A 24661-nucleotide genomic window follows, 5' to 3' on the forward strand; every position below is an offset into this window, starting at 1 on the left:
AATAAGGAATGTATAAAGTTATTTTCAGACGTTAATAGTCTTCTGGAATGGGAAAAACTCCAATCTGTCAGTAGTCATTATTTTAGGCTTCTTGTAAATCAAAATCCCCACCCACAAGAGGGATACAACTAGAGGATTAGCTCTCATTTATTTTCAAGTGCTTCTTCCCGTCAAGCTGTTCCATCATTTAACTAATGACGTACCGCGAGACCCAGACAATAAACATTTTTTTTTCGCCCTTTTTAAATAATTTACTGTAGGGTATCGAAACGCCATTTCACAGCCCATAAGCTCTTCAGATTGATGAAGAAGTGAAAACAAAAGATTTTTGATTTCGTGTTATGATGAATTCCACCTCTCCGCAACACCCACCTTCTTATTACGCCAATATCATCTTACGTCAGCTACGCTTGCTATATAAGGTACCACGTGAGTTGTTGCGTGGGACATGTTATGATAGTCGGAAAAGAAAACGGATACGTATCAATGAAAGATTGGCTTGCTGTTTAGTCAAGTGCGTCAGCATTGCAAAGAAAACCTTGCGGTCGACAATGCAGGATAGCCTCGTTAACGATAACAGCTTATCTACCGTGTGTAAATAGACAGTGTCAAATAAATAAGTTTGTAGAGTTTGAACCCCAAAAAATATTTTCTTTTTAAAATGAATTGTAGGGGATGACTTACAATTGTAAATTTATTCAGAAGCCAGAAAAGCGTTGATATCTTCATTCTGGCAGTTAGGGGCTATCGACAACAGGTTTTCTAATAGATATTTTGCATACGGCATTCTTTAAAGTCCCATCGCTATCTAAATGTTTACTTTAAGATCACCTTAAAAGGGAAAAGGCGGAAATGAAGGCTACGCCATAATCAACTACACCCACAGGGGGGAATTCTAGACAACATGTAATGGAAGGGAAATTGAAAAAAAAGGAGAAAAAGTTGATAATAATCACTTTAATTACATTACAATCTCTCCTTTTTTTTTGGTCAAACAAAAAGAGTTTATTGCCAAAACCCCTTTTGGGCAAATTAAAATTTAATTTTGCGAAAGGTGGTAAAGAAAAAATACGCCAATGGCTTAAGGCCTTGTACGAAGCTTAAATGCAAAAGGAGAGAGAACCAAAACTCGTTGACCTACGAGCGTCATCATCAGATTATTGCCTCCGACTTGTTTTAATCTGTTCGAGATATGCGAAAAGTGACACAAGGCTACTGAGTTGAAATAAGTTCGGATTTTGAATACTAACGGGAACTGTCGGTATAACAAGAAATCATCAAAGGAAACTTGTTTCAACACACGAGATGTGAAATGGAAACCCAAAACGTCAGCAAAACTTGAAATCGAAGACGATCTTGACATCGGCCAATAACTTTCAAGGACCCCGTCTCTTCGGCGGGATCTTCACTTATTTCCCAAACAAAAAATTGATACAAAAATACAGCCGTCCAGTTTGAAAACTCCATTTCAATCTTTTGCATCATGATTTTACGATGCATAATGTCCGTCCTATATAATCATCGAACGTTATGACCCATAAAAAGCTATGGAAATTTTGCTGACGTATTTTTTTTTCTGCTGGTGGCCCAGTATGTCATTCCTTTAAAAAACTTATATACGGTTTTACTTGTCTATAACTGCACGCACACGAAATCAATATTGGCGTGAGGAGAACTTGCCCGGTAACCCATTTCTAAAAAAAATTGAACTAACCTGTGGTTTATACGATGCACGAACTGGACGAGTCAATTTCCAAGTCAGCGATTTCGGTGATGAGGTGGCGCCCCTTTTATTCAACATGAGAAAAAAAATTTAAAAACATTAAGCTCGTTTGATTTCCATTTTACAATGGCGATAGAATAATAACAGACTAGTACGAAAACGTATCAAGGGCTCATAAAGAAAGGGATAAATTTTTGGTTACGCAACGCCCCAAAAAGGAATGAAAAGGTAGTTGGTGTTCGTTTATTGAACGAAAACGCCAGCAGCTACTATTGTGCATGCTCTTTTACGGTATGCGTATCGAATGAGCAAACCCTTTCAAACGTCTCATCTTCAGTTGTTTTCGTCGTATTTCAAATTCAAACACCAGCAGCCCATTACTGACATCGTAAAACAGAATGAAATAAAGAAAAAACTCTTATCTAACAATAGCACTGGGCATTCAGATTTGAGTCTTTCAAGACTTCCAATCTAACGGAAGAGTGAGTAACGTCATCGAGGTCGGATGTACAAAACAAGATAAGAACAGCATGAAACCCCACTAACCATTAAAACAAACATTTTCCTTTTTTCGTGGCTTTCATTTTCTTTTTCTTTCTTATCTTGTTTATTTTGTATTTCAGTAGAAATAGTGTAAGAAGAGTCTATACAAAAGAAAATCGACGTGTATATACGCGCGCACCAGAAAAAACATGGCCGATCCAAGGGAGGGGAGTGAAAAATGTTTGAGATTAAGTAAATCGTGCACAACACACAAAACTGTCTTTTCTTTTTTTTTAAGTAATAAGTAGAAAAAACACTCACCAAAAATAATATTAATAATCACTGAAAAAAAAAAACACACACTTTTTTCTATTTTTAAAATATTCTCTGGCAGGAAAACAAACTCAAGATCAAAAATGTGTTCTGTTGCAGACGATCAAGAAAAGACAGAAAGAACAAAAATTACATGATGCGATACTTGAACGCCACCTGATGACGACATACTTGGAATGGGGGGTAGAGGGGAGATAATGCGATCTCTATCGGTCATGATAAATAATTGGTGAGGCTGAGTTGTTGTTTTAGTGCCCACTTTTTTTCAATGCCGTTTTGAATATTTGCTTCGACTTTTCAGGGCTTGGTTCGATGGCCAGATTTCTGGGCTTTCTTCTTCCTGGCCGCTAGCATGTCGTAGAACGGATTGTGGCTTATGCTTTGCCTGTATAGATCGACCACACAAAAGACAACAGTTGAGTACAAAATGTTAGAAACAAATTACAAAAAAAAAAACGGGTGTGGGTTTTCTTTTGCTAAAAGACTAAAAAGAATAAACGATTTGTACCTAATGCAAGCAATCCATTCGTCTTTTTCAGCTTGTTCGGCAGCGGACATTCGGTATACAGTGTGCTTGCCCTCAACCACTTTCCCCTCGGAATCCGTTTTGCAGGCTATTTAAATTTTTTTGAAAAGAACAAAAAAATATTTGAATTGTAGACACTCGTTTTTCTCAAATGTATTATTCGCATGCAATTGTGCGTTTGTACCTTTGATGAAATCGTTTCCTCCCGTGGCGTAAAGCTCGAAACAGTTGGGCTTGTTCCTATCCGGCACTTCACGGACCTGATGGATTCACGAAAAATATTTCTGTTAGTTTTTATGATAATAATGATTGACTGACACGATAAAAATAGATTTCAAAAAAAGGGGAAAACATTCAAAACGTACCTGAATGTTCTCTAGCGGAATAATTCCTCTCGGTTCCTTGTCGGTGGTATACTCGAAGTAGTATAAACAATTGTCGTTCAAAATAAACCAGCGCCTCTTCCACGACTTGTACCGGCCACCTAGTAACGAAATAACGAGGTCAGAAACCAAGAATTTTTTTTTGTTTGTTTCTTTCCAAACGCGAAAAAAGATGTATGTGCTTACCTTGTTTCCATAGCCATCCTTCACGGTCTGGGTTGAAGAATGTGTGCATCAGGTCGTTGCCGTCGTCCTCGGGTATTTTGAAAGGTTCAGCCTTGATGCTATCGTAGATACTCTGAAATTTTCGAGAAAGAGAGAGTTCAGACGCTGTTTGTCTCAAGACTGAAAAACGGCGCTGGCGAAACACACTTACTTCTTGTATATCTTTCGGTATATCTTTGCCATCGTTGATTCCACGGTTCATGGCAATGAATTTCTCCAACGTGGGTTTTTCTTTGACGCTCGGATTGTGCAAACTCGTATTGAGTATGATAACGGAAAACGATAAAACATAGCAGGTATCTGTGGTGGTGAGAAAATATTAATCAGAAATTACGACACTGATAGTTTTCGACGCGATGAAGAAAACAACAAATAAGAAACGTACCTGGATTGGAGAAAATGTTGGGGTTGAGCTGACAATACCGCTGAGCGAAGGTCTCCATCATTCTGTCAATCTTTTGGGCTTCACCGGGAAGTCTGAAACTCCACAGGAATTGTCTATTGGAAGAGCGCGGGCACAAAAAGAAAGTAGATTATTATTTTTTGAAAATCCCCCAACTTCGAAAAAAAAAAAAAATAATAACAAGAAAAGTAAATGGCTTTACCTTAACGCTTGTACGATGATGAGATCTGTAAAGTCATGCAGATCGACGAAAGCTTTCAAGACCTGCTCGTGGAAGGGGCTTTTCTCGCCCAGGTAATCACCGATAGCCGTCTTACTCAGTCCTTCTCCCCTGTGGGAACCAGAAAAAAGGAGAGCACCGTTATTAGCGACAACTAACAACAAAGAAACAGTGTACAAAACGAGCTTATTATCAAGCCGAATTTTCTCCTCGGGATGTCAACCTTTGACCTTCCCCAACACCACAAAAAGTAAGACTTTAAAACGTCTTGTAAAGAATAGCAAAAAAAAAAACACATTTCGACGGGGTCGACTACACACGTGTGAATCACTAGAGTAAAAAGAAAAAGGGTGATTTACCTGTAGAGGAAAGCGGCAATGTCTTGAGGCGTGTTCTGCAAGAGCCCTTGTTGCAGCAGGAATTCAATGCCCTTTTTCGGGTCCATGTTGAATTTCTTCCGTCCGAGGGACATCTGCTTAGCTCGGGCTGCATTTTTACTGCAATCAAACAAAACACATGGAAAAGATGATGTAACATCTGTCTCTTTTTTATTCGCTGACGTACAATGTAGGAAGTTTAAAGACCCACAAAAAATTGCTGATTCAAAGTTCAAACAGTCACTGTGTATGCAAGTGGGCGTTATGCTGCAAGTCCGCAGATAAGATAAAACATTCTTTTTTTTTACACACACACAGGAAAAAGGATTTAGTGGCTCACAACATTGGAATGCCCTTTTTTTTCCCTTCTCTACGATCTATTTCTCATTTAAATTTCAAATTGTTATTTTTGCCTCATCTTTGTTTCTTACCTGTCTTCGCCCGTATTGTCCAAACTCTCCATCTCGGCCGTGACTTCGGCGATCTCATCCTTAAGTTGCTGTAATAAATAGAAGAACATAATCAAAAAATGAATCACGTGCATGGTATAGATAAATTTCATAACGAGTCTCAGCCGCTGCTGGCCATTGTTCAGAAATAGACTAGCATAGAGATGGTAAAAAAAAGAAAAAAAAAAGAAAATAAACAAAAAGCAAAAGAAAAAGTAGATGAACAGCCTAGCCCACACGTTGAACGATCGCTACATGGCTTAATGACAGGCTCATCAGGGCGGAACAGCTAGGCGTAGGCACGAAACGAACCGTGCCAACATCCCAACAACAATAACAACAAACCCCCCTCTGCATAGAAGCTGCCGCTCTTCTTTTTCGACAGAGATAGAGGACGCCAGTGAAAATAAACTCACTCCATTCCTTCGTCCGTTGATATCGCTATCCGATTGCGTATACCAGATGGTGGATCGTTTTTTACGACGATCCAGCGATGAGGTATTAGAATTGGTGTAAGCTCGTGGTCGGCTCGTCTCCGGCAACGGAGGCTGCCATCGATTTGTGTTCGATTGCGGCATCTGCAACCGCTTCCTGGGCAACGTGCAAAACTGTGAACAATTCTTGTTGTCGTCATCCACTTGTTCTGTCACCACCGGAAGCGGACCTTGGATAACTACGATCGAACGACGAAGACTAGGATCCGGCGACTCCGCATCACTCGAAATGTCGATGGAGGAATCGTTTTTCTTGGATCGTTGCAATATCGTGCCAAGAAGCCACCTCGTTTTCGGAGTTGTCGTAGAGCAACGTGCTGATTTCGGTGAGGCTTCCAATCGTTCATTCAACATAACGGACGAGGTGGAATGAAGATTGACATTCAATGTATGTAGGCTGGACAGTGATTTAGCACCGGTTATGGTCTTTGTACCGTTGATGACACCACCATTTTTTGTTGGGCTTAAATTGTCCGGAGTCGAGCTGAGACTTTTGTTTCGATTCTTTCTTAATGAACCGAACCAACCCATTTTGGCTGCCGTTTCGACGGGTGATGTCATCGTCATGGCGAAGCTAATCGGCAAACACCAACACACACAACCACCACACAAAGACGACAACAACAACAAAAAAAAACAGAAATGGAGGCGATAACCAACAAAACACACTTCAACTGACTCGAAAAAAGGAACACACAGTTTTTTTTTGTCGTCCCCACTGTGTAACGGTTTTTGTTGTGTGTTGTTATTGGAATACGCAAAGGAGTGAAGAGATGAAGAGAGAGCGCAAGTGCGCACCTCACACCCTTAGCTCTGCTGACTGACTGACTCCCAACCAAACATCTACAGCCCAGTCAGCTGATGCCAGTGTAGAGGTTAGAAAAATAAAACTAGCTACTCTCCCCTAAAGGGACAAGGGGAAAAAGCCAAAAAAATAATAAAAAAGGGCGGAGACCTTTTTTTTTTCCTTTACTTGGCACAGGGCCGTGTGGGCGTTGCACTGGGCACCGTGTCGCTATCTTCATGACGTCACGGTCCTGTGCTTCGCTGTGGTCATGAAAGGGAGATGAAAATTGTGAACTGTGGCAAAGCGAGCCAAACATTAACGAAAAAAAACAAAAAACAGGAATGATGATGATAATATGGAAAGAAGAAACGTGACTGGGCATCCGCAAATGCGACGTTTTTTAAAATTATTTTTATAGACGGCTCGTGAATCACGCTGCTCTCTTTTCAAGAGGCTCTCTAATATCGTCTCGGCACACACACAAATGTCTCCTTAAATTTTTTCCCCTCCTCCTGCGTATCCTTAAACAAACAGAAAGCAAACAATTTTAACCTGTGCGGCAAGTTTTTGATTCGCTCGTTATTCAAGTCGGCCATAGATCGAGATGTGGGGGGCCCACATTTCGAAGAAAAAAAAATGCATTTATATGCACAAACAATAACAACAACGACGACGACGGAAGACGACGTCGCTATGTGGTTCCTGTTTTGTGCATGTGTTCAAGACAAAAGAAGCAGCGCACGGGAGAGCAGTTGCGTGCGGACCGGTTTTCCCAGGGACCTGGCTTCCCAACCGCCCAGAGGGTTGGTCGCAGGGGTATAGCCGAGGACCGAAGTTCGGGTTGCTTGATATTATTCTGCTCACGCAGTGATGCAATCCTTTCCATTTTTCTTCTTCTTCTTCTCCTTCTTTTAATCTACTCGAAACAACGTTCAAAGAGGAGGCAAAAAACATGCGGGAGGAGGGAAAAGCTGTTGCTGCTATGGAAGGAGAGAGAAAAATATAACAGTTTTCGGATCAAGACGCGTGATAATACAAAAACTGCCGACCCCAATGGCCAAAACGCTGTTTGTTTGTTCTGGTCGCTGAATATGTAGTTTGTCGTCGCCGTCCCAATTAATGAAACGAGTCCAAAATGTGACTACATTTTCATGGATTCCGACTCTCTCCTGTCATTGTTAGACCGTATTTTTTTTTCGTCCATCTTAATCAAGGCTAATTCGGATGCCAAAAAAAACCGAATTTTTTTCTTTCCTAGTCGATCTTTTTTCTTTTCCTTCCAGAATGACATTTAGAAAAGAAGAAGAAGGAAAAAAAAAAAAAGAGGAGGAAGCCAACATTTAGGCGAGAGAAAATAGATGTGGCGTCGTCTGCGGTTTGACAGAATTAGAAACTGGGTGGAGAGGCGCAAATAGTGTGACTCTCCGGTTCGTCCGTTCGCTTCGCTTCATTTGTCAAGAGTCCATAGGAGGGACAAGAATAACGCTTCACTTTGAATAACGATCAAACACAAAGCGGAATTTAGAATAATAAAAAAAAAGAGAGAGAAAGAGAAACAGTCAGTCAGGATAGAAAAGACGCAATACGAAACGGATGGATAGTTAAAAACAGGGTTTTTCTTCTCCTTCTCAAAGACGCTGTCAAAGCAAAACAAAAAATGGAAAGGGAAGGATTGGTATGTAAGGCCTTGTATGCATCTCGCAAGAAGAGGGAATAATAAATTTCACTATTGCGAGATGCGCTGGCCAGGTGAGAAGGCGGAGGAAAATCCTCTGTATGACGAAAGACCACACTGTTGTGGTAGCTCTGGGGTAGATATGGTAAACACGATGATGAATTCCATAACCAGAATCCTATTTTTTTTTTCCCTTCGCAAAAGAATATTAAACGACGAGAAATCGTCAAAAATCGCAGACGATGATGTCAGAGTTCTTTAATACGTTTTTCTTTTTTCGTTGGAAAGTTATGACGATAAAGGGAGACAAAAATTGTATTCCCTTCGGTTTCTGGTCTACGTGTAGGTCAAGGACCCACTAGAAAGAAAGAAAGAAAAAATCTGCAGAAGACAGCATTTCTTCAAGTACAGCTACTATATTACTCAGCTATATCCCACTTGGGATCGATTTTGAAAAAAGAGATAGCCCACTTGACTTTTTCGAGTTCCTCTTCTTTTCCCCTATGCAAGACTATTGTTCTTTAATTGTTTTGTGTTCCAGGAACAAGAAAGAAGGGGGGAAAAAAACAGGGGGCGAAACCACAGCAACAAGGTAGGTGGTTTCTGTAAAAGCAAATAAATGGTCCATTTCTAGCTGACGTCTGCACAAAAAAAAACCCATCTCAAACTCATCTAACTGTAAAAACAAAAAATATAGGTGTACGTTATGAAATAGAAAAAACAAACAAAAAACAAACAACTAGAGGATCATCGTGCGAGAATAGATATCCATCCAGGATAATTATTTTCATTCGATTTTTTATTAGTGCATCGCGTTTGCCATCCGTTCGTTCTTTTTCGAGGTTAGCATTGGGTGGTTTGTTTGGTTGTTGTTCGTTTACTGCGGCGCGGATGAGGTCGCCCTGACGATAAGATTAGAACCGACATTCGGCTTGTTTGTGTGTCTATGTTTTGTGACTGCCTTAGCGACTAGGGGTTCGTGTTTGCACGTTTCAAGCAACTTATAATAATATATGGGACCTTTTCTTCCTTCTTTTTGTTTGAGATGGAGGAGACTTAAAAAGCGGATATGACCATTTGGACGCTGACAAAAACACACACACACAACCAAAGTCACAAATAGAAAAGACACACACACATACGCACAGTGTGTGGGATGAGAGGAGGGCGAGCATCAAAAATCCATTAAGGGCCCTTCCGACTTTGGGTTCGTTCGTTCGTTATTTTGTTTCGTTCAGTCTGCATCCCAAAAAAGCTTTTCCTACTTCTTTTCTTTTTTTTTTCTTCCCTAAAATATTTTTCTCTGTCTCTCTTTAACGTTTCCTACTTCTTTTAATTTGAAGACTGTGCTCCTCTGACTCGGAAAAATTCTTAGGACGCCTAGCCCACGGCTGCGCGTGCTTGTATACATATTTTTTTTGTTTTCTGTTCGCCATTCACACTTCCTTGCATCACGCTTTGATTTTATTATTTATAGTTTTCTCCCTTTTATGACAGCTAGTCGGCGACCAAGAGGAAACAAACGGCTCTGATTTCATGGTCCCAAGGTTCAGCAGCAGAAGGAAATAAAATGCGAAAATTCAATAAAAAAACCAAAAAGTAGGACACGCAAACGCCATCTAGTGGCCAAATTGTCAACGTTATAGTCGAAATCGTGGCTCTAGTGACATATGCTGCCACCTATTGGCCGAAAAAAGCAAACGACATACGACAATTTGGTACAAATCTGATAAGGAAGAATCTGTAATTCAAGATGTAGAAGAAGAAGAGGGAAAAAAAAAATTCCTTTTCTGGATTGTGGTGGGTCACATTCTTGCATAATGGACAACCGAGGGGGGAAAAAACAGATAAAAGAAATACGGAAAAAAGCGGAGTGGGGGTTGTTCTTCCCTTTTCCCCTTCTTTTTTACTACCGACTACTACTATTATTATGGAAATAAACTATTATGCGACTATGAAAAGCCGACGAAAAAGATCTTAGTTAAACGATCATTAATACAGTCGATTCCCACGCCGCCGCGCATAATAGGAGCCTCAAAATACTAAACACTTCACACCCAACCAATAAGAAAGAAAAGGAAAAAACCGGGTGAACATAATCATAAAGTAAAGCATGGCATTTTTCTTTACTTTATTTTATTCAAATCTACTTTGTACTAAAAGCTATGTGTTTCCGCCTTTTTTTTTTCTTTTCTTTCTAAATTCTAAATAGCGACGACGCAACAAAAAAAAATGCTGTAGAATGCAATAGGATTAAATACCTGTATTTCATTTAGTAACTCCGTTTTACGGCGTCGTATCTCGACAAGCAGCTGTTGTTCGGCTGGCGTCAAATCTAAAAAAAAAAACAAAAAAAAAACGGATAAAATAAAAAATGAATATTAACTCAAAATTTCAACGAACGAATATGATATCACAAAATTACAAAAGGGCCCCCCAACTGAGCAGAAGCGCAAGAACTAAGTATAATGATGAATTGACGTGTCGCTCGGCCGTTGACAAAAGGGGAACAATGAGCGTCGTGTTCATAATGATGAACAACAACCCCTCCCTTTCTCTCTCTTTACTTCTGGCAAATCGTAATTATCGTCTGTGTTGTTTATGTTCTCTTATATACACACAAATAAAAAAAAAAAAGCAGCAGCTGATGAGTTCGAGCGTATCATTATGGCGATCATTATGTTTGTGTTCGGTATATTCACATAACGACAGAGCGTGATCGTGAGAACCCCAATCGTACACATGCACTACAGTGCTACTACCCCACCAAGGAGGCTATTCATCGACTATTTATTAATCTACTAGTTAGAGAGTTCCTCTCTTTCGCTTTGGGGCAAAACGGAAGCAGGTGGTCGCGGTCGGAAAGAATAATAATAAAATGAAAAGACAGAAAATAGCTCTCTCTCTCTCTCAGTTTCTGGGTTTCCATATGGACTCAAAACACACCAACCCGACCTGGCCTCTCTGCTCGCCAGAGGAGAAAATAAACGTGTCAACCCAAAAGGCCAGACGTTCACCGATGGAACATTTTTCGTTTGTTTTTTTTTCTGTTCGTTTTTTTTTTCGAGGGGTAAAAAAACACCAAAAAAGGGAAAAAAAAAACAGGTTTTAGCTGATAGGGCTAGTTTGGATACAAGTCAAAGTAATTTGACTAGATACGGAAGCGCTGCTTTCTCTCTCTCCCCCTTCTCTTTCCGGAATGAAACGTCATCAGCTGTTACTGCTGCGGGGTGCGTTAAGTTTCTTTTTCAGCTTGTGTGTATGCACATCTTGACAAAACATTTCGAAGCCTTGGAAGATACGAACACACAAAAAAAAGGAGAGACGAGTGTGAAACAAAAGCCGATGTTGCGGGTGTCAATTCGGTGGAGGAACGCCAAAAGCAGCGTGGGACTGGAGAGGCGGGGGGGATCCTTCCATGGCGCCATGCAGTCACAAAAGTCACACAGGACGCAGACGGAATCCATGAAATGAAAAAAATCTTGACCGGATTCTTCCTCGTGTGAAATGTGAGAATCAAAAGCAGTGTTTTGGAAAATTTTTGTTGTTCATAAGCTAAATATTTACTCGTTTCGTTCTCAAACTACAAAATCATTTCGGTTGGTATTTTAGAGTGTCGGCATCATTGTCAGTAATTTCAATTCGAAGCGAGTGGAATTGATTTTAATTGGAAGTAGCATTCCAGGAAAGGCAATTGACATTCAGCCCACCAACTACGAGCCGACGAGTTTCTTTCGATTGTCACTCGTCCGGTTGGACAACATTTCATCGGGTGGAGTCGTTAAACGAACTTTAAAAGGAGATGCGCCTGTTGGCGGGGACATCTAAAACTGACAGAAGCTTCACCCGAAAATGGGAACGACGAACATAACAATCAACAGACAAGATAATAAAGACTCAAACAAAACAAGATAGAAAGCATTTTTTTTAAAGAGAGAAACACAGGGCGTTCCCTTTATCTCGTGCCTCCCCGGATAAAACAAAATGATTTCCGCTCCGTTTCATCCGCCATAAACGAATGGGAAAAACAAAAATGAAATAATATAAAAATAGTAAACACCCGGAATTCACACCTCAACGGTCTCACGTCTAAATCTACACGAGACGACAATTAGAGGACGATTTTCAGCCGAATAGCGACGGCAAAGGGGAATCTGCCATCATCATCCGCAAGACAAAAGGTCTGACGGAGGTCTGACACACGGCGCACGTTCACGCTTGAGCAAGTCACCAAGGTCACTAGTCCCGCAGGCGGTCCTCCTCATCGCAACACTCGATCACTCGATAATGCGCATCTTGTATATAGATAAAGCAGGGGGATATAAAATAAGGAAAGCTGAACGTGTTATAACTGAAGGCGAACGGGATAGAAACATCAAAAAGGAGGAGGAGGGCGGCAAAGAGGCAGGTTCAGATTAGAACGTGCAAAATAGCAGCCATACATAGTCTTCTGCGTAATTATAATAATAGAAAGCTGTACGATGAAAACAGGAAAAAAAAAAATAGAGAGAGATATAAGGAACATGTTGTGTACCCTGTAAATAACGAGTATAAAATCGAACGTAACCATCTATCTGGCTCTCAATGCATGAGCTAAAAGGCGTTATCCAAAAGATGTGCTGTAAGGTTCAAGGACTCATCCGTCTCACCTTTCTATCGCCCTTCGTCGCTCACGTTTCATAATATCATCGTCGTGGCATCTTTTTTTTTACGTTCCACTACTTCTTTCTTTTACGCTCTTTTGACTCCCCTCCACCTCCCCCCCAAAAGAAAATGATTCGGAGATCACGGTGAAAAACAAAAGAAAAATGCGCACGACCGCGGCCTCAAAAAAAAAAAGAATTTTGTTTAAAGGTAAAATGGGGAAGAAAAAAGTTAAAGGAAAACGAGACACAAAACTGGCAGCGCGAAACACCTCGGTATTATATCTATTGGGGTCGATGCTAATCTCTATCGTTGAAATTATCCGTCCCCTTCGATACACACACAATCTTATTTTCCCGTTGCAGCTATTTACGTAAGTACCAAACGCTGTGTGTTACGTACACACCAAAGTACACACACAGATAGTGAGTGAATCGAAAATATTTACGGTTACAGCGGTAGTACAGTTTAGATTGTCACCATTCCGTCACGACCGTTGCTTTAGCAGACGATCACTCAACCGGCATTCCAACGAAAAATGCCAAGAGTGTCATAATCCCCTCCTCGCTCTTCTACAAACACCACAACTACTAGTCTATATAACTACATTCCCATTGAAAAATCTGTGTATAATCTCTTTTTTTTTTACGTTTCTCTCTATCTCTTGTAGACGGAAAGCAACCCTCTTTATAGACCGCAAGGAGATTCAATGAACCGCGTCAAAATCCAACCCCCTCTCGATCACACAAACTTTTTCCGATGTTCGATCCAATATTTTTGACCCGAAAATCCCACGAACCCTATTGTGGTGTCGTTTTCCATAAATAATTACGCTGCTCGGGTAGAATGAGAGCTCTCTCGAAAAATATAAAAACCGAGTGGGTTACACACAAAAATAGTTGAGAGAGCGAAGAAAAGAAAGGAATATGTCAATAGAAAAAAGAACTTGTCCAGGTGGAGACAAGGAAGAGCCGTTCGTTTGCAGATGGCCACGAAAGAGAGAGACGGGCCATTCATCACATCGGTGAAGGGCTTTCGAAAGTAAAACGAAGAAAGTCTTGTACATACGCAAACGAGTAAAACCTGCCCATTAAATTTTGTTTTTCTTTTTTTACACGGTTTCCGAAATAGACGACAGAGAAAAGACGAGAATAAAGTAAATTCGAGGGGGGTTCTACAGTGGTTAGCTGAGTGTCCATGACCAGGGCGCTATCGGTGGACTTGGGTTTGCAGCAAACAACAAGGACCACACCTGGCTTAACGTCAACCCAATTTGTAACGGCCTCTATTCAAAGATGAGCAAGAAAAACGAATACAAAAAAAAAAAACTGGAACATATTCAAGTATCTTTCTATTTTTCCCCCCTCTCTCTATTCAAAATGATGAACAACGCGGTTAGTGCACAACTACACTGCCAACAATGTCCCGAGAGAAGCCCCACGCCGGACAGCCGCACCTAACATATACAGACAGCCGTGTTTGTGTGTGGCTGTGTGTAAATTTGTCCGTTCCATCCCTGGGAAAAAAACGAGGCCGACCGAAACGCTCATCATTTGCTTTTTTTTTTCGAAGAGAAAGAAAAGAATGAATAAAAGAATGACGGGAAAAATAGGAGGAGAGGGGCACCGGAACAAGTACTTTTTTCTCCTTAAACTGTGCCTGTACTTTTGGATGAGTTCATCCAATGCCTTTTTACTCAATGCCGTGAGATAGTGAGAGACCTGCCGCTGTTTGGCGGCACATTTTGGGGACCTTTAATGACAAGCGCTACCGTTTGATGATTGTCCTATTGATGGCCCATCAGCCGTAATGTCTACTATTTATCTCCTTTTTTTTCATCCCTCTATCTCTCTCTCCCGATTTCTATACACAATAACCTTTTTTTAAAATATATATTCATGGGGGTGGTGGATATAAAAGAGATTGACCATTGCACCGTGTTTTTCTACCATAAATGGTGTAACCGGTCCTTTAAAGAGATATCGCCCCCATGTTACTGCGTACAATTTAAAGTTTCTTTTCTTATTTCTTTTTTTTTAGATTTACGGATCGGCATTCCAAAGTAACAAAAAAAGGGAAGATGAAGTAGATGATGATGATCCACCAGCTAGCTACCGAGTTCTTATGAAAGTAAAAAAAAAAAAAAAAACCAACACAAAAACAAGCATCTCAAAATGAGACTGGACTACATTATCCCTCTGCTATTCTCTTTCTCGCTGCGAGACGATGATGCCAGGTAGCATCCTCAACAACTTCACTCACACTTGTTGATAAGATTCTCCAACTGAGTCCCGGTAGCCGCCTGTAATCCGTTGACGACGGCCATGGTCTGAATTCCAATAATATGTTTTTGTTTGTTGTTTTGCGGGTCTTTCGTCCCAATGAAAGAGAATTGGAAGGGGGAACTTGAAACCAGGGCAAATAACTCTTTTTTCCCCTTCTTTTCGATCTTCGTATCAAAAATTGCCGAACCCGAAACAAACAAACACACGAACACAATGAACGTCCAAAAGGGAGAGGGGAATCACAATGTTCAATAGACAACTGCCACTTCTTTTGCTATATAAATTTGTGTTTTGTTTTCTTTCTTTCTTCTGATCTGTAGCACAAAAATCCGATGCACAGAACAACCCGGAGAGTGTATACACGACCGTTCCACCTGAGCGTTGGACACTGACTGGTGCCAGTGGCTCCTATGCTACCCCCACTATCAACGAACTCCGGAACCCCAAAGCTCCATGTGTACTATTACTACCACCACCACCACTACTACTATGCGTATACTACGCTCCCTTCTCTTTCTCTCGTTTCACCTCGACAACAAAAAAAGAGAGAGAGAAAGAGCATCTTTTCACTCCCACCCTCTTCACCCCCTAACTATAGTAGTTTTAGATTCCCTTCGCTTCGGACGCTATCTATCCGTTAGCCAGTCAGCATCGTCCATCATTCAAGTCCACGAAAGAGGAGTTGCATTATTGATTCTTACATCCGAAGAGGAGGGAAGAAAAAAAAAAAGGAAAACCCAAAATGCAAAGATTTTTGAATAATCTTTCGAGTTTTGTGTGGTTGTTCATAGTATAGCTCTCTGCGGGGCGAAAACAATACCAATCAGCATATATGGGCGGTCGGTGAGCTTGCAGTTTGGGTCGTGCGGGATGATGGATGCACGAACGGCGCCGGAAGGTAGACTCAGGTGGGGTACAAAAAACAAAAAGGCAAAAACAACATTGAATCAACAAAAAAAAATCTAAACGTGTCGTTTTTCCATTTGAGGGAAAAAAACGGGAAAAGACAAGGCACGCTTAACACATCCATGTATCGAGGGCCGTGAAAAATGCCTTTGGGTTATGTGATCTTTAAAGGCTTTGGAAAAACCTGTATTCTCCCTTTTCTTCGTGTATCGCTTCTAGTTCTCCCCCCCCCCCCCCATTTTTCCCTTTGGAGGGCCCGGAAGGCCCTGTGCGGAATGAGGGACATTTAAGAGCGGATGAGCTAGACGCAAGAGGGTTCGGATTCGCTCTCTCTCTTTCTCGGCCTTTTTTTTTCTTTCTTTAGTTTATGTATTTCATTTTCTTTTAAGGGTTAAAAGGTGAACGGTGGAAAACCAGTGGGGGGAACAGCCCGGCATTTCCGTTCCCATCTCATTACCCCAATGTTCTTGTTTTTTTTTTGTTTTTTCTTTCTTTCTCTTTCATCTGAGCGTCTATCTGAGCATATCTGGCTGCCTTAAGGGTACCCCGTTGCGGTTGGTATCGTGTTTCAACACCCAGCCAACCAGCAAAGTCCAGCTTTTGGTCGAATCCAAAAGACACGTTCAATAGTCTGGAACGTCTGCAGAGAATTCTTACCAGGAGTTGGGAAGAAGAACAGCTTGGTACATAAATAACAGCCAAACACTCCTGGTGAGCAATGACCATCAAGTCAAAACAGTAACGAAGGCAAAATAGCCTAAAGTGTACCACCTTTATCAACCGAGAAGATATTTTTGAAAACCTATAACCACTCATGTGTGGTTTACTAGAGAGCAGAGCCTCTGCAGAGAGAACAGACTGGGGAAAAAACCAATGACAACTTGTGAAGTGTGCTTTGTTTGCAGAACGATCCTATATGAGGGAAAAGTCAACCAACAGGAGAAGACTAAATTCACCCCAATATCTCTAATTGAAATCCTGCCAATATTCAATAACTAAGCAACTCCACTAACGCTATCAAGTGTGCAGCTGTTTGCCATGATACGAGTTGCATCCTCGTTCTCGTTTTCTCCGAGAACCACGTACACCTTAGTTATCTTTAGATCTCTTACCTGCAATTTTGAATATCTCGGCAGAAGACACCGTCTGGGTCTGCATGATAGCAACGATGACAAAGTCTCGATCGTTGATTAAACTGGTGTGGAGACAATGCACTTATCTATGGATTGATAACTCAAAAGAAATTGTGGCGGATTGTTTGCACCGTTTATCGTCAACAATAAGACGCCATTGTTCGAGTACGGCCAACGCTACCTAGTGGCAATTTCTTACAACTCGGTGTCACTTTGCCATTGCCAATGGAAAATAAAAGTCCTAACCGATTTGGTAATTCCCGTCTCGACAAGACATCCCGATTGCATTCATACATTTGAAATTCCAACTTTATCTCGATACAATCATACGGGTTTTTAAATAACAACTTACGCTAACCTTTCGAAGAGTCTAATTTCACGAATATAACTGAAATTACAAACGATTTTTTTTTGTTTCTTCAATTTGGACCGAAAGGTGTTAAGTAACTTCCTAGCTGAAACAAAAAACTCGAAAGCCTTGTTAATAGGGCGATTTGGGCCGCATCCGCTGCGTAATCGGAACATGTTCTAAAACGCCGTTTTTGACACACTATAGTACTACGTTCAAAGATTTAGGTCACATTTTTGCTATCGTTAAGTGAATTGTGGTTGAAGACTAACGTGTATTTAAGCAACTTTATACTAATGCATTATCTGTCACACAGAAGCAAGTTTTAATTCCAACTGAGGAATGTGTAGTGGTATAATGCAATCAAAGACATGTTTTGTAGAGAAAATAGAAACATTCCAAAAAAAAAAAATATTAAAAAAAATAACTGTAAGGTTCCACAAGAAAATGAATGCTTTGTTGAAGAAAAAGATCAGTTGTAGAAGCGAGAAAGAACTCGAGGAAGAACAGAAAAGGAATACAAATAATGTGTCACCTTGCTTGACAGCAGCAGCGACTTGAGGCGAAGGGAAAAATTGAGACGCCCACTGTGATCCGTAATGAGCGTCTGACAACAAGGCTTCAACATTTTTAGTCCGGACCTACAATAAAATGGGAATTAATTTTCCGACTGCCTACCATGACGAAGCCAGCTTTCTTATGATTCTTTTGTTTGTTTCGAGGCTCGCCGACTTGCAGTTAATCAATAACAATTTGGATCAAAAGGTCACCTGCAATCGAATCAATTTTCCCAGCTTTTTGACAGTCCGAAGCTGTGTGTCTGTGCGATTGTGTACGATCCCTCTCACAGTTTCACTCATTCTCTCTGGATGTCGAACAACACAAAAGCAAATCACGAATTCTTCCCTTCCCTCGAACCATTGGACCACCCTCATTTATCTGCCCCGTTAAAGGCAAAATGGAGAAAATCCGTGTGCATTGTTGTTCTTTTTTATTTATTTTTTTTTTCTTGCTTTGTCATCTGAGATGCACCCCAGCCCAACGACACTTACCTGACGCGGTTTCGCTAAACCATGTAGGGGGGCAAGTGGATAACGATTAACTCGCGTCATGAAGTGAAACCACTTACCTGAAAAACGATGAAGCTACCTCATCTTAGATGACTTTTTGACTTCGTGCTGCTTCTCCCATCTCCTACACGTAATAACTACATGATTCCTCCACCATTCTCCTTCAAACCTAACGTTGCAAAACAAAAAAGGGCTTTTAATAAACGCGAATCAGTCAAGACATGGGGAATATGAGAGACTACCGTTGTGTGCTGAGCGATCACGATCACGAGGTCTATCGTCTCGTTTTCTGTCTCGATGATCTCTGGTATGCCTGCAGAATGAGCATAATTTTGTTAAGAAATTAACATTTCTGTACACTGATAGCAAATTTACTAACCCGCGGTCCTTGTCTCGGTGCCGTTCGTGTTCTCCCCGATGACGATCACTTTTTTCGCTACGATCTCGGCGATCGCCGTGATGGTTTGATGATCGATGCCTTGGAGAGCGGGAACGGCTGCGCCTACGGCTACTACCTTCGCGGTCTTTTCCAGGTTGGCGACGTGAATCGTCGTCATGACGTCTGCCGCGACGATCTTCGGCTTCTTTCTGTCGCTGCATTTCCCTATCTTGACGAGCCTTTTCTCGACTCTCCTGAAAAAGGTATAGACCGTAAATTATAAACTTAAAACTGAGATTCATTCTTTTCTTATTATTGTCAATACCGTAATTTCATCGACTGCCGACCGCAATTTTTGGTAGCCAACGTGCTGCTTTCCTTGCATGTGATCGTCAAGTCGAGCTGGAGCATCACCAACAATCAAAAAAGCACCACAAACTTTGCAGACTTCCATTTGTTTTTCCAACATCAATTCAGTTGCCTGAGTAAATACACAAAAATAAATGAGTAAACAACAGCAAACACATAATTAAACAATTCCTTACAAATGAGAGGCCTTCTCCCTTCTTCAAAGCTTCCCGCTCACTTTTGAACTGGTCACTAAGTTTCAACAATCCTTGGGCCTGTTCAATGTTACCTTCAAAGCCTAAACGTTCAGCTTCTTTGACAAGGTGACTTATCTTGTCGGTGAGCATGGCAATTTGTTCTTCAGCTTTGGATTTGGGATTAGCACCAGCTTCTTGCTTTGCCAACTGTGATTGAGCAAGTCTCTGTTCTCCCTTTTGGATTTTACGTTCAACTTCATTCAACATGGATCGACAATACTTGAGAAATTCATCTTCAAATTTTGTTTTAGTGTATGAAGGTGCCTCATTCAGGTACTTTTGGCGTACAACTTCATCATGGAGATTGGAACAGGGACCAAGATCTGCTTTGGTGTTATGAAACAAGTCGTGGGGACAAAATCGTACCATGTAATACCTACACACCTAATAAAAACAAGCCACAGTTCAAGGACCAAATGCGTACCAATGAAATTTTCACTACTTACCTCGGCGTCATTATACGACAATTCTTTAGTGCGGTCAGTTGGAAGAGCATTTCGATTTCTTCCCATTAACTCATCAAGCAGTTGCGCAGCCATGGAAGCCATTTTTGCGTTTTACTGAATGTTCTCTCAGATGACCAAATAGGCGTTGCCAAATACCGCTAATTATTTCACACAGCAAAAGAAAAAAGAAAAAAAAAACAGAAAAAAAACTTACGGAGTCAGAAAGAACGCATTAGTTGTAAGGTATAAAAGATTAGATGGCAAATAAATTTTTTTTCAGCTAAAATTGAATTCGTCTAATGATTTCTTTTGAATTCTTCGATTTGAAGCTTGAAAAATGAAAGGGGTAGTGACACTCGACAGAGAGGTATCTAAATGCTTGATGGGCTGACGTCATCAAATTCCAATTTTTGAGAACTAATGAACTGAAATGAAAGAATGAGAACACGGGAACCATACAAAATAATCACACGCATATCGACAAAGTTGTAAACAACTTCTTTTATTAAAATTAAAAATATTTAGGGAAAACCAACATTAATAAGACATCTTTCTGATATGTTCAAGTGAAAAATGTGGAAATCAACAATCATTCAAATATGATTGTGTTCTGAAAATTAATTTTAGGAAAACAAAAAAAAAGATAGTTTACTGAAATTTAGTGCTAAATAAAGTATGGTGATTGATAGGTAAACTGACATACGCTCGGTTCCTGAACAATCCCATCAGCTGTTCAAACGTTATGGTGTCCCAAATGTTCAGCATAAATTGCAGCCAGACCAAGTTCATTGGTATACACTTGTAATTGTGCATGGTTTCAGAAACTAAAACAGCCTACACTTGGCAGATAACGTACAGTATACCATAGCGCACCCCCAATTATTAAAAACAATCGTGTTATCAAAACGGTCGTGAATTTATTTAAGCACCATGTCAACTTGACAAACGATGAGAAAGCATCAACACATTCGTCCTTGCTAAATAAACTAGCAATTATTACCAATTGTTTTGTTACATCGTGTAATTCATTCAACTCTTTCACTGTTGGAAATAGGATGAGAGACGCATGGGCTTCTTTTATAATTGCACTTACGTCCGATCAATACATGAGCGTCAGCCAGAAAAGAAAACGATGGGACTGCACTCGGGAATTTTATCGATGAAAATATTTCTTGTCCAACCAAAACATGATTCATGTATACCAGGAAAGTTAGATTTGCAAGTGATTAAGTATTTTGTTAAACATCTGGAAATGAAATATCCCCTTTCAATGATTAAAGAAAGGGAAAAACAGATTTTTTTTCGTTTTTTTAAGGTGTTTGTTAATCACGTACATTAAAGAAAACATTGCAACAGAACAAAGCCAGCACCCTTTCCCCAAGTAGTGATTTAAAACCAAATACAACTTATAATTCATCCTTGGCTGGAACATCTTTCTCTTCTTCTTCGTCCTCCTATTTAACGATAAAAAAAAAAAGATTAGTAATTCGTAATAATACATTTCGCAAACCCGTGAAAACTCGCCACCGAGAAGCTCAAGGCAAAGCTGAAAGATAGGAAGAAAAGTTTAAAAACTCACTGTGGATGGTGTCTTTAGACTCTGTTCTAAAAACTCTACAAAGCCGTCCAAAGTGCGTGCACCCGTATAAGGGATCACCTCGAATAGAAAAAGAAGAGAAACAGATTGCAAGTCAGCTACTGTTGACAAATAGGCCATGCAAAGACGCGCATTTACAAACATGCAGTTCGTCCGTTATAAACTCAAAGGTGTGGGTTAAAAATAGAGAAAGATTTGGTAGCGAGCGAGTTTTGGTGGCGAGCTTCCCCCTAGTCATCCGTTGATTTTCTTCATTTTATACAATACCTCTTCGGGAGCGGCTTGGCCGTAAGTACCACCGGTTTCCAAAAACTTGCTCAAGCCGGCCAAAGTTCGCTCACCATTATACTCGACAACCTTGACGTATCACACAAAATGCGTTATACAAATATTCATATTACCTCGATTTACTGAAATGGATCAGGATTAAATCGGGATTCTACTATCGGATGGGCACAGGCCACCCATGTCTTAACTTAATTCTCGAAAACCCCGAAGCACTAAAAAATACCTTGTTGTCTCCCTTCTGGTACAGTTTAATTGTTGGGAAGCTCTGGATTTTCGTGTGCTCCAACTCGTTGGTAGTGGAATCCATTTTGGCAATAACGATGCTTTCATGATCCTTGTACTTTTCGCCCAGTTCATCGTAAATGGGGACCAACTGCTTGCAGTGTCCGCACCTAGAATCAACACGACCGGTGGTTTATGGAAAAGAATCAAATGAACAGTTGTACACTGAAGGGTATTACCAGGGAGCGTAGAATTCAACCAAAACGTCCTTCTCCTTGTCGAAGGCAACATCATCAAAGTTCTTGGAGACGAGGACCTTAACGGGGTTCTTGTCCCAATCCTCGGGAACATCCTCAGAGAGCAAATGGGGCTTGACTTTGCCATCGATAAAGTCTTGAACGAAATCCTTCATGGAGTCGGCAGTGAGTTCCTCAGCAGTAGGCTTGTATTTAGTCATCTCTTCTTCCAAATGGATAAGACGCATGGCTGGGAGTTCGGCCTTCTTCATGCCGAAGAATTCGAGGATACGTTGGTGGTCCTCTTCGTCGGTGTCAACGGTGACGAACAAAACCTTATTAGGAGAATAGATAAATGAGTCAACGATTTGAATAACTACAACTCTTTTAGTACTAACCTTGCCCTTAAACTGCTTAGCCACATCACGGGCAGCTCCGGTGATTTTCTCAACATCAGCGTGGCTCTTGCCAACAAATACAAGCAAGTGGTTCTTGATCTCTCCGCCAAAGATCTTTTGTGCGCTTTCGTGATTGAATTCAATGACCAAAGGCAAAGATTCGGTCTTGACGAATTTGACGATGGCTTCAGAGGTGATTTCACCCTCGAAGGCAACCTTGGGAGTGTCAAATTTCTTCAGGAGCAAGACGGCAGCGTCAGATGTGACTTCGTACTCCTTGAGGACATCAGCATCAGCGGTGATACCGAAACGGAAATCATCGACTTCTCGGGCAGCGGCGAGGTATTGCTTGGCAGCCTCAGATTCGAGATCCTGAGGAAAAATAAATTTATGAATTAGAAATAAGTGTGACGCAAAAAGGTAATTTTGTTACCTTGAAAAAACCGAGAACGACAACGTCGCTGGCTGAGGCGAACTCCTTGGCTTCATCGACGGTTGCGATGGCTTTGGCAGCAGGGCCAGTCTTCTTCAACAACCAGTTGACAATTTCGTCAGCGGTACGACCACCTTAAATGAACATTCGCTGGTTGCTCAACAGTGACTAAAATAACTCTTGTCATTCATACCATTGTAGTCTGATGGCTTTCCATCTCGGTAGAATTTGAGAGTAGGGTATCCACGAATCTTGTTTTCTTCAGCCAACTCGGTCTGTTCGGTGGCATCAACCTTTCCAAGCTGAATGTCTGAGTTGATATCTCTCAGTTTCTGGGCGGCCTTGATATATTCCGGTTCCAGAGACTTGCAGTGGCCACACCATGGGGCATCTAGAAACAAATTGAAAAATAAAGATAATTAAAATTCACGCAAAAAGTGAAGAAAACGAACAGTTGCTGAAATTGAAAGCAAAAGTTCATTAACTTTCCGTCCAGTTTTCTTTTCTACTGAAGGTCGACGAATGTTGGGTCTTTGAATCGCTTCAAGGTCAAAATGCCCAGGGCCATCTCACGCGTACGTTGGCAGACACGAGAACTGACACTACCAACTTTGTGATTGCTTTGAATGCAATCATTTCAGAATTTTTTTCCCCTTTTTTCTAAATTCATAGTTGATTACCATTACTCCATACAAAATTACTTTAAACTACGATAATTGTAAACCTGTTGCTTCAATTCCTGTCATATTTGTTACAGATTCAAAGGATAAACTTAAACATAAAACTAGCCCATTTTTAATCCAGAATTTTGCACAATAACTCTAGCTGGTAGACGTTAGGGCTAAAAATATGCACAAGGAAAATCAACTTACAAAATTCAACAAGGATGAACTTGTTATCAGTGATGGCAGCCTGGAATGTGTCTTTCTCCAAGACCAACACTCCTTGGTCCTTTTTTATTTCATCAGTTCTCACCAAGACGGCAAACGCTAACAGCAATAGGAATTTCATCTTGACAGAAATCTCTCGTCTAGGTTGGTGATTTGTTTGACGGAGCAATTAGCGTTGCGCAGATCTGCAAAACCGAAAGCATATATTATTGTGGCAGTCGATTAGATATCTTTTATCAGTGATATTCACTATGCGTTTAAACAGAAGTATCATGTCAGACACTTTAGAGTAAAAAGAAATTACATACCTCAAGAGTACGTTGAAATCGGTCGCCGGTCTGAAACAGAAAGAGATGAAGTGCGGATTCTGACGTTCTCTCCCGGTAAACGAGCCAAACGTGCTGACGTGGTGTACGCTCACGCATCGATTTTTTTCATATCGATAGTACGGGTGGTTTTATTTTTAAACATCGATTGATTTTGTTAATAAAAAACGTCGGAAAGCACGTTAAGGTGCAAATGAGAAACAGATTTGAACCAACATTTATAATCGCTTAAAATTTGCGCTATCGTAAAATGCGTTGTTTCAATGATTGAACGTTTTAGAAAAGCCAACGAAAATTCAGCCTGAAGTACAAGTCTGTGTATCGATCTATAAGAAATCGCTGACGACGGTTTTCCTTAAAGGGGAAAATGTGTGTT

At 40.7% G+C, this 24661-nt stretch overlaps 3 protein-coding genes across 7 annotated transcripts; all 3 read right to left on the minus strand.

The window, feature by feature from the left end:
• Nucleotides 1-2370: 2370 nt before the first annotated feature.
• Nucleotides 2371-17218, minus strand: LOC130691853 (cytohesin-1-like). 3 transcript variants are annotated; one of them, XM_057514868.2, is made up of 12 exons: nt 17026-17218; nt 10340-10413; nt 5105-5172; nt 4656-4793; nt 4279-4407; nt 4059-4171; nt 3825-3973; nt 3635-3746; nt 3431-3549; nt 3250-3325; nt 3048-3153; nt 2371-2924 (listed from the first exon to the last, which is right to left on the minus strand). In XM_057514868.2, exons 1-12 carry the CDS (start codon nt 17069-17071, stop codon nt 2837-2839), a joined length of 1218 nt encoding a protein of 405 aa, XP_057370851.1. In that variant the 5' UTR covers nt 17072-17218; the 3' UTR covers nt 2371-2836. The 3 variants fall into 3 exon arrangements, with proteins under 3 accessions (XP_057370851.1, XP_057370849.1, XP_057370852.1); XM_057514866.2 differs by lacking the exon at nt 17026-17218 and adding an exon at nt 14985-15388; XM_057514869.2 differs by lacking the exon at nt 17026-17218 and adding an exon at nt 12152-12168.
• A 431-nt stretch (nt 17219-17649) lies between these two features.
• LOC130691862 (luc7-like protein 3) lies at nt 17650-20039 on the minus strand. Of its 2 annotated transcripts, XR_009001316.2 has the most exons (7): nt 19896-20039; nt 19390-19833; nt 19170-19325; nt 18845-19098; nt 18708-18778; nt 18525-18634; nt 17650-18036 (listed from the first exon to the last, which is right to left on the minus strand). XR_009001316.2 is itself a non-coding variant. In XM_057514883.2 (6 exons), the coding sequence occupies exons 1-6, from the start codon at nt 19995-19997 to the stop codon at nt 18603-18605; spliced, it is 1059 nt and encodes a 352-aa protein (XP_057370866.1). In that variant the 5' UTR covers nt 19998-20039; the 3' UTR covers nt 17650-18602. The 2 variants fall into 2 exon arrangements, 1 of the variants encoding a protein (XP_057370866.1); XM_057514883.2 differs by having other exon boundaries at nt 17650-18634.
• Nucleotides 20040-20898: 859 nt separating this feature from the next.
• LOC130691839 (protein disulfide-isomerase-like) lies at nt 20899-24407 on the minus strand. Of its 2 annotated transcripts, none has more exons than XM_059497417.1 (9): nt 24268-24407; nt 23942-24144; nt 23263-23460; nt 23070-23203; nt 22637-23008; nt 22242-22573; nt 22004-22172; nt 21475-21552; nt 20899-21349 (listed from the first exon to the last, which is right to left on the minus strand). In XM_059497417.1, exons 2-9 carry the CDS (start codon nt 24078-24080, stop codon nt 21302-21304), a joined length of 1470 nt encoding a protein of 489 aa, XP_059353400.1. In that variant the 5' UTR covers nt 24081-24144; nt 24268-24407; the 3' UTR covers nt 20899-21301. The 2 variants fall into 2 exon arrangements, with proteins under 2 accessions (XP_059353400.1, XP_057370821.1); XM_057514838.2 differs by lacking the exon at nt 21475-21552 and adding an exon at nt 21760-21849.
• Nucleotides 24408-24661: the final 254 nt, after the last annotated feature.

The sequence above is a fragment of the Daphnia carinata genome, chromosome 1 (assembly GCF_022539665.2).
Source record: "Daphnia carinata strain CSIRO-1 chromosome 1, CSIRO_AGI_Dcar_HiC_V3, whole genome shotgun sequence".
Lineage (NCBI taxonomy): Eukaryota > Metazoa > Arthropoda > Branchiopoda > Diplostraca > Daphniidae > Daphnia > Daphnia carinata.

Excerpts from the sequence above, each read along its gene's own strand:
- LOC130691853 (XM_057514866.2), bottom strand. The coding sequence starts at position 15,048 with ATGGCCGTCGTCAACGGATTACAGGCGGCTACCGGGACTCAGTTGGAG. Across the intron at positions 10,414-14,984 it reads GGAGAATCTTATCAACAAGT|ATTTGACGCCAGCCGAACAA; the intron begins GTGAGTGAAGTT and ends TTTTTTTTTTAG. Across the intron at positions 4,794-5,104 it reads GACAATACGGGCGAAGACAG|TAAAAATGCAGCCCGAGCTA; the intron begins GTAAGAAACAAA and ends GTTTGATTGCAG.
- LOC130691862 (XM_057514883.2), bottom strand. The coding sequence starts at position 19,997 with ATGGCTTCCATGGCTGCGCAACTGCTTGATGAGTTAATGGGAAGAAAT. Across the intron at positions 19,099-19,169 it reads CGGCAGTCGATGAAATTACG|GAGAGTCGAGAAAAGGCTCG; the intron begins GTATTGACAATA and ends TACCTTTTTCAG. Across the intron at positions 18,779-18,844 it reads CACCGAGACAAGGACCGCGG|GCATACCAGAGATCATCGAG; the intron begins GTTAGTAAATTT and ends CTCATTCTGCAG.
- LOC130691839 (XM_057514838.2), bottom strand. The coding sequence starts at position 24,080 with ATGAAATTCCTATTGCTGTTAGCGTTTGCCGTCTTGGTGAGAACTGAT. Across the intron at positions 22,574-22,636 it reads CTAAGCAGTTTAAGGGCAAG|GTTTTGTTCGTCACCGTTGA; the intron begins GTTAGTACTAAA and ends TCTCCTAATAAG. Across the intron at positions 21,350-21,759 it reads GCCAAGCCGCTCCCGAAGAG|GAGGACGAAGAAGAAGAGAA; the intron begins GTATTGTATAAA and ends ATCGTTAAATAG.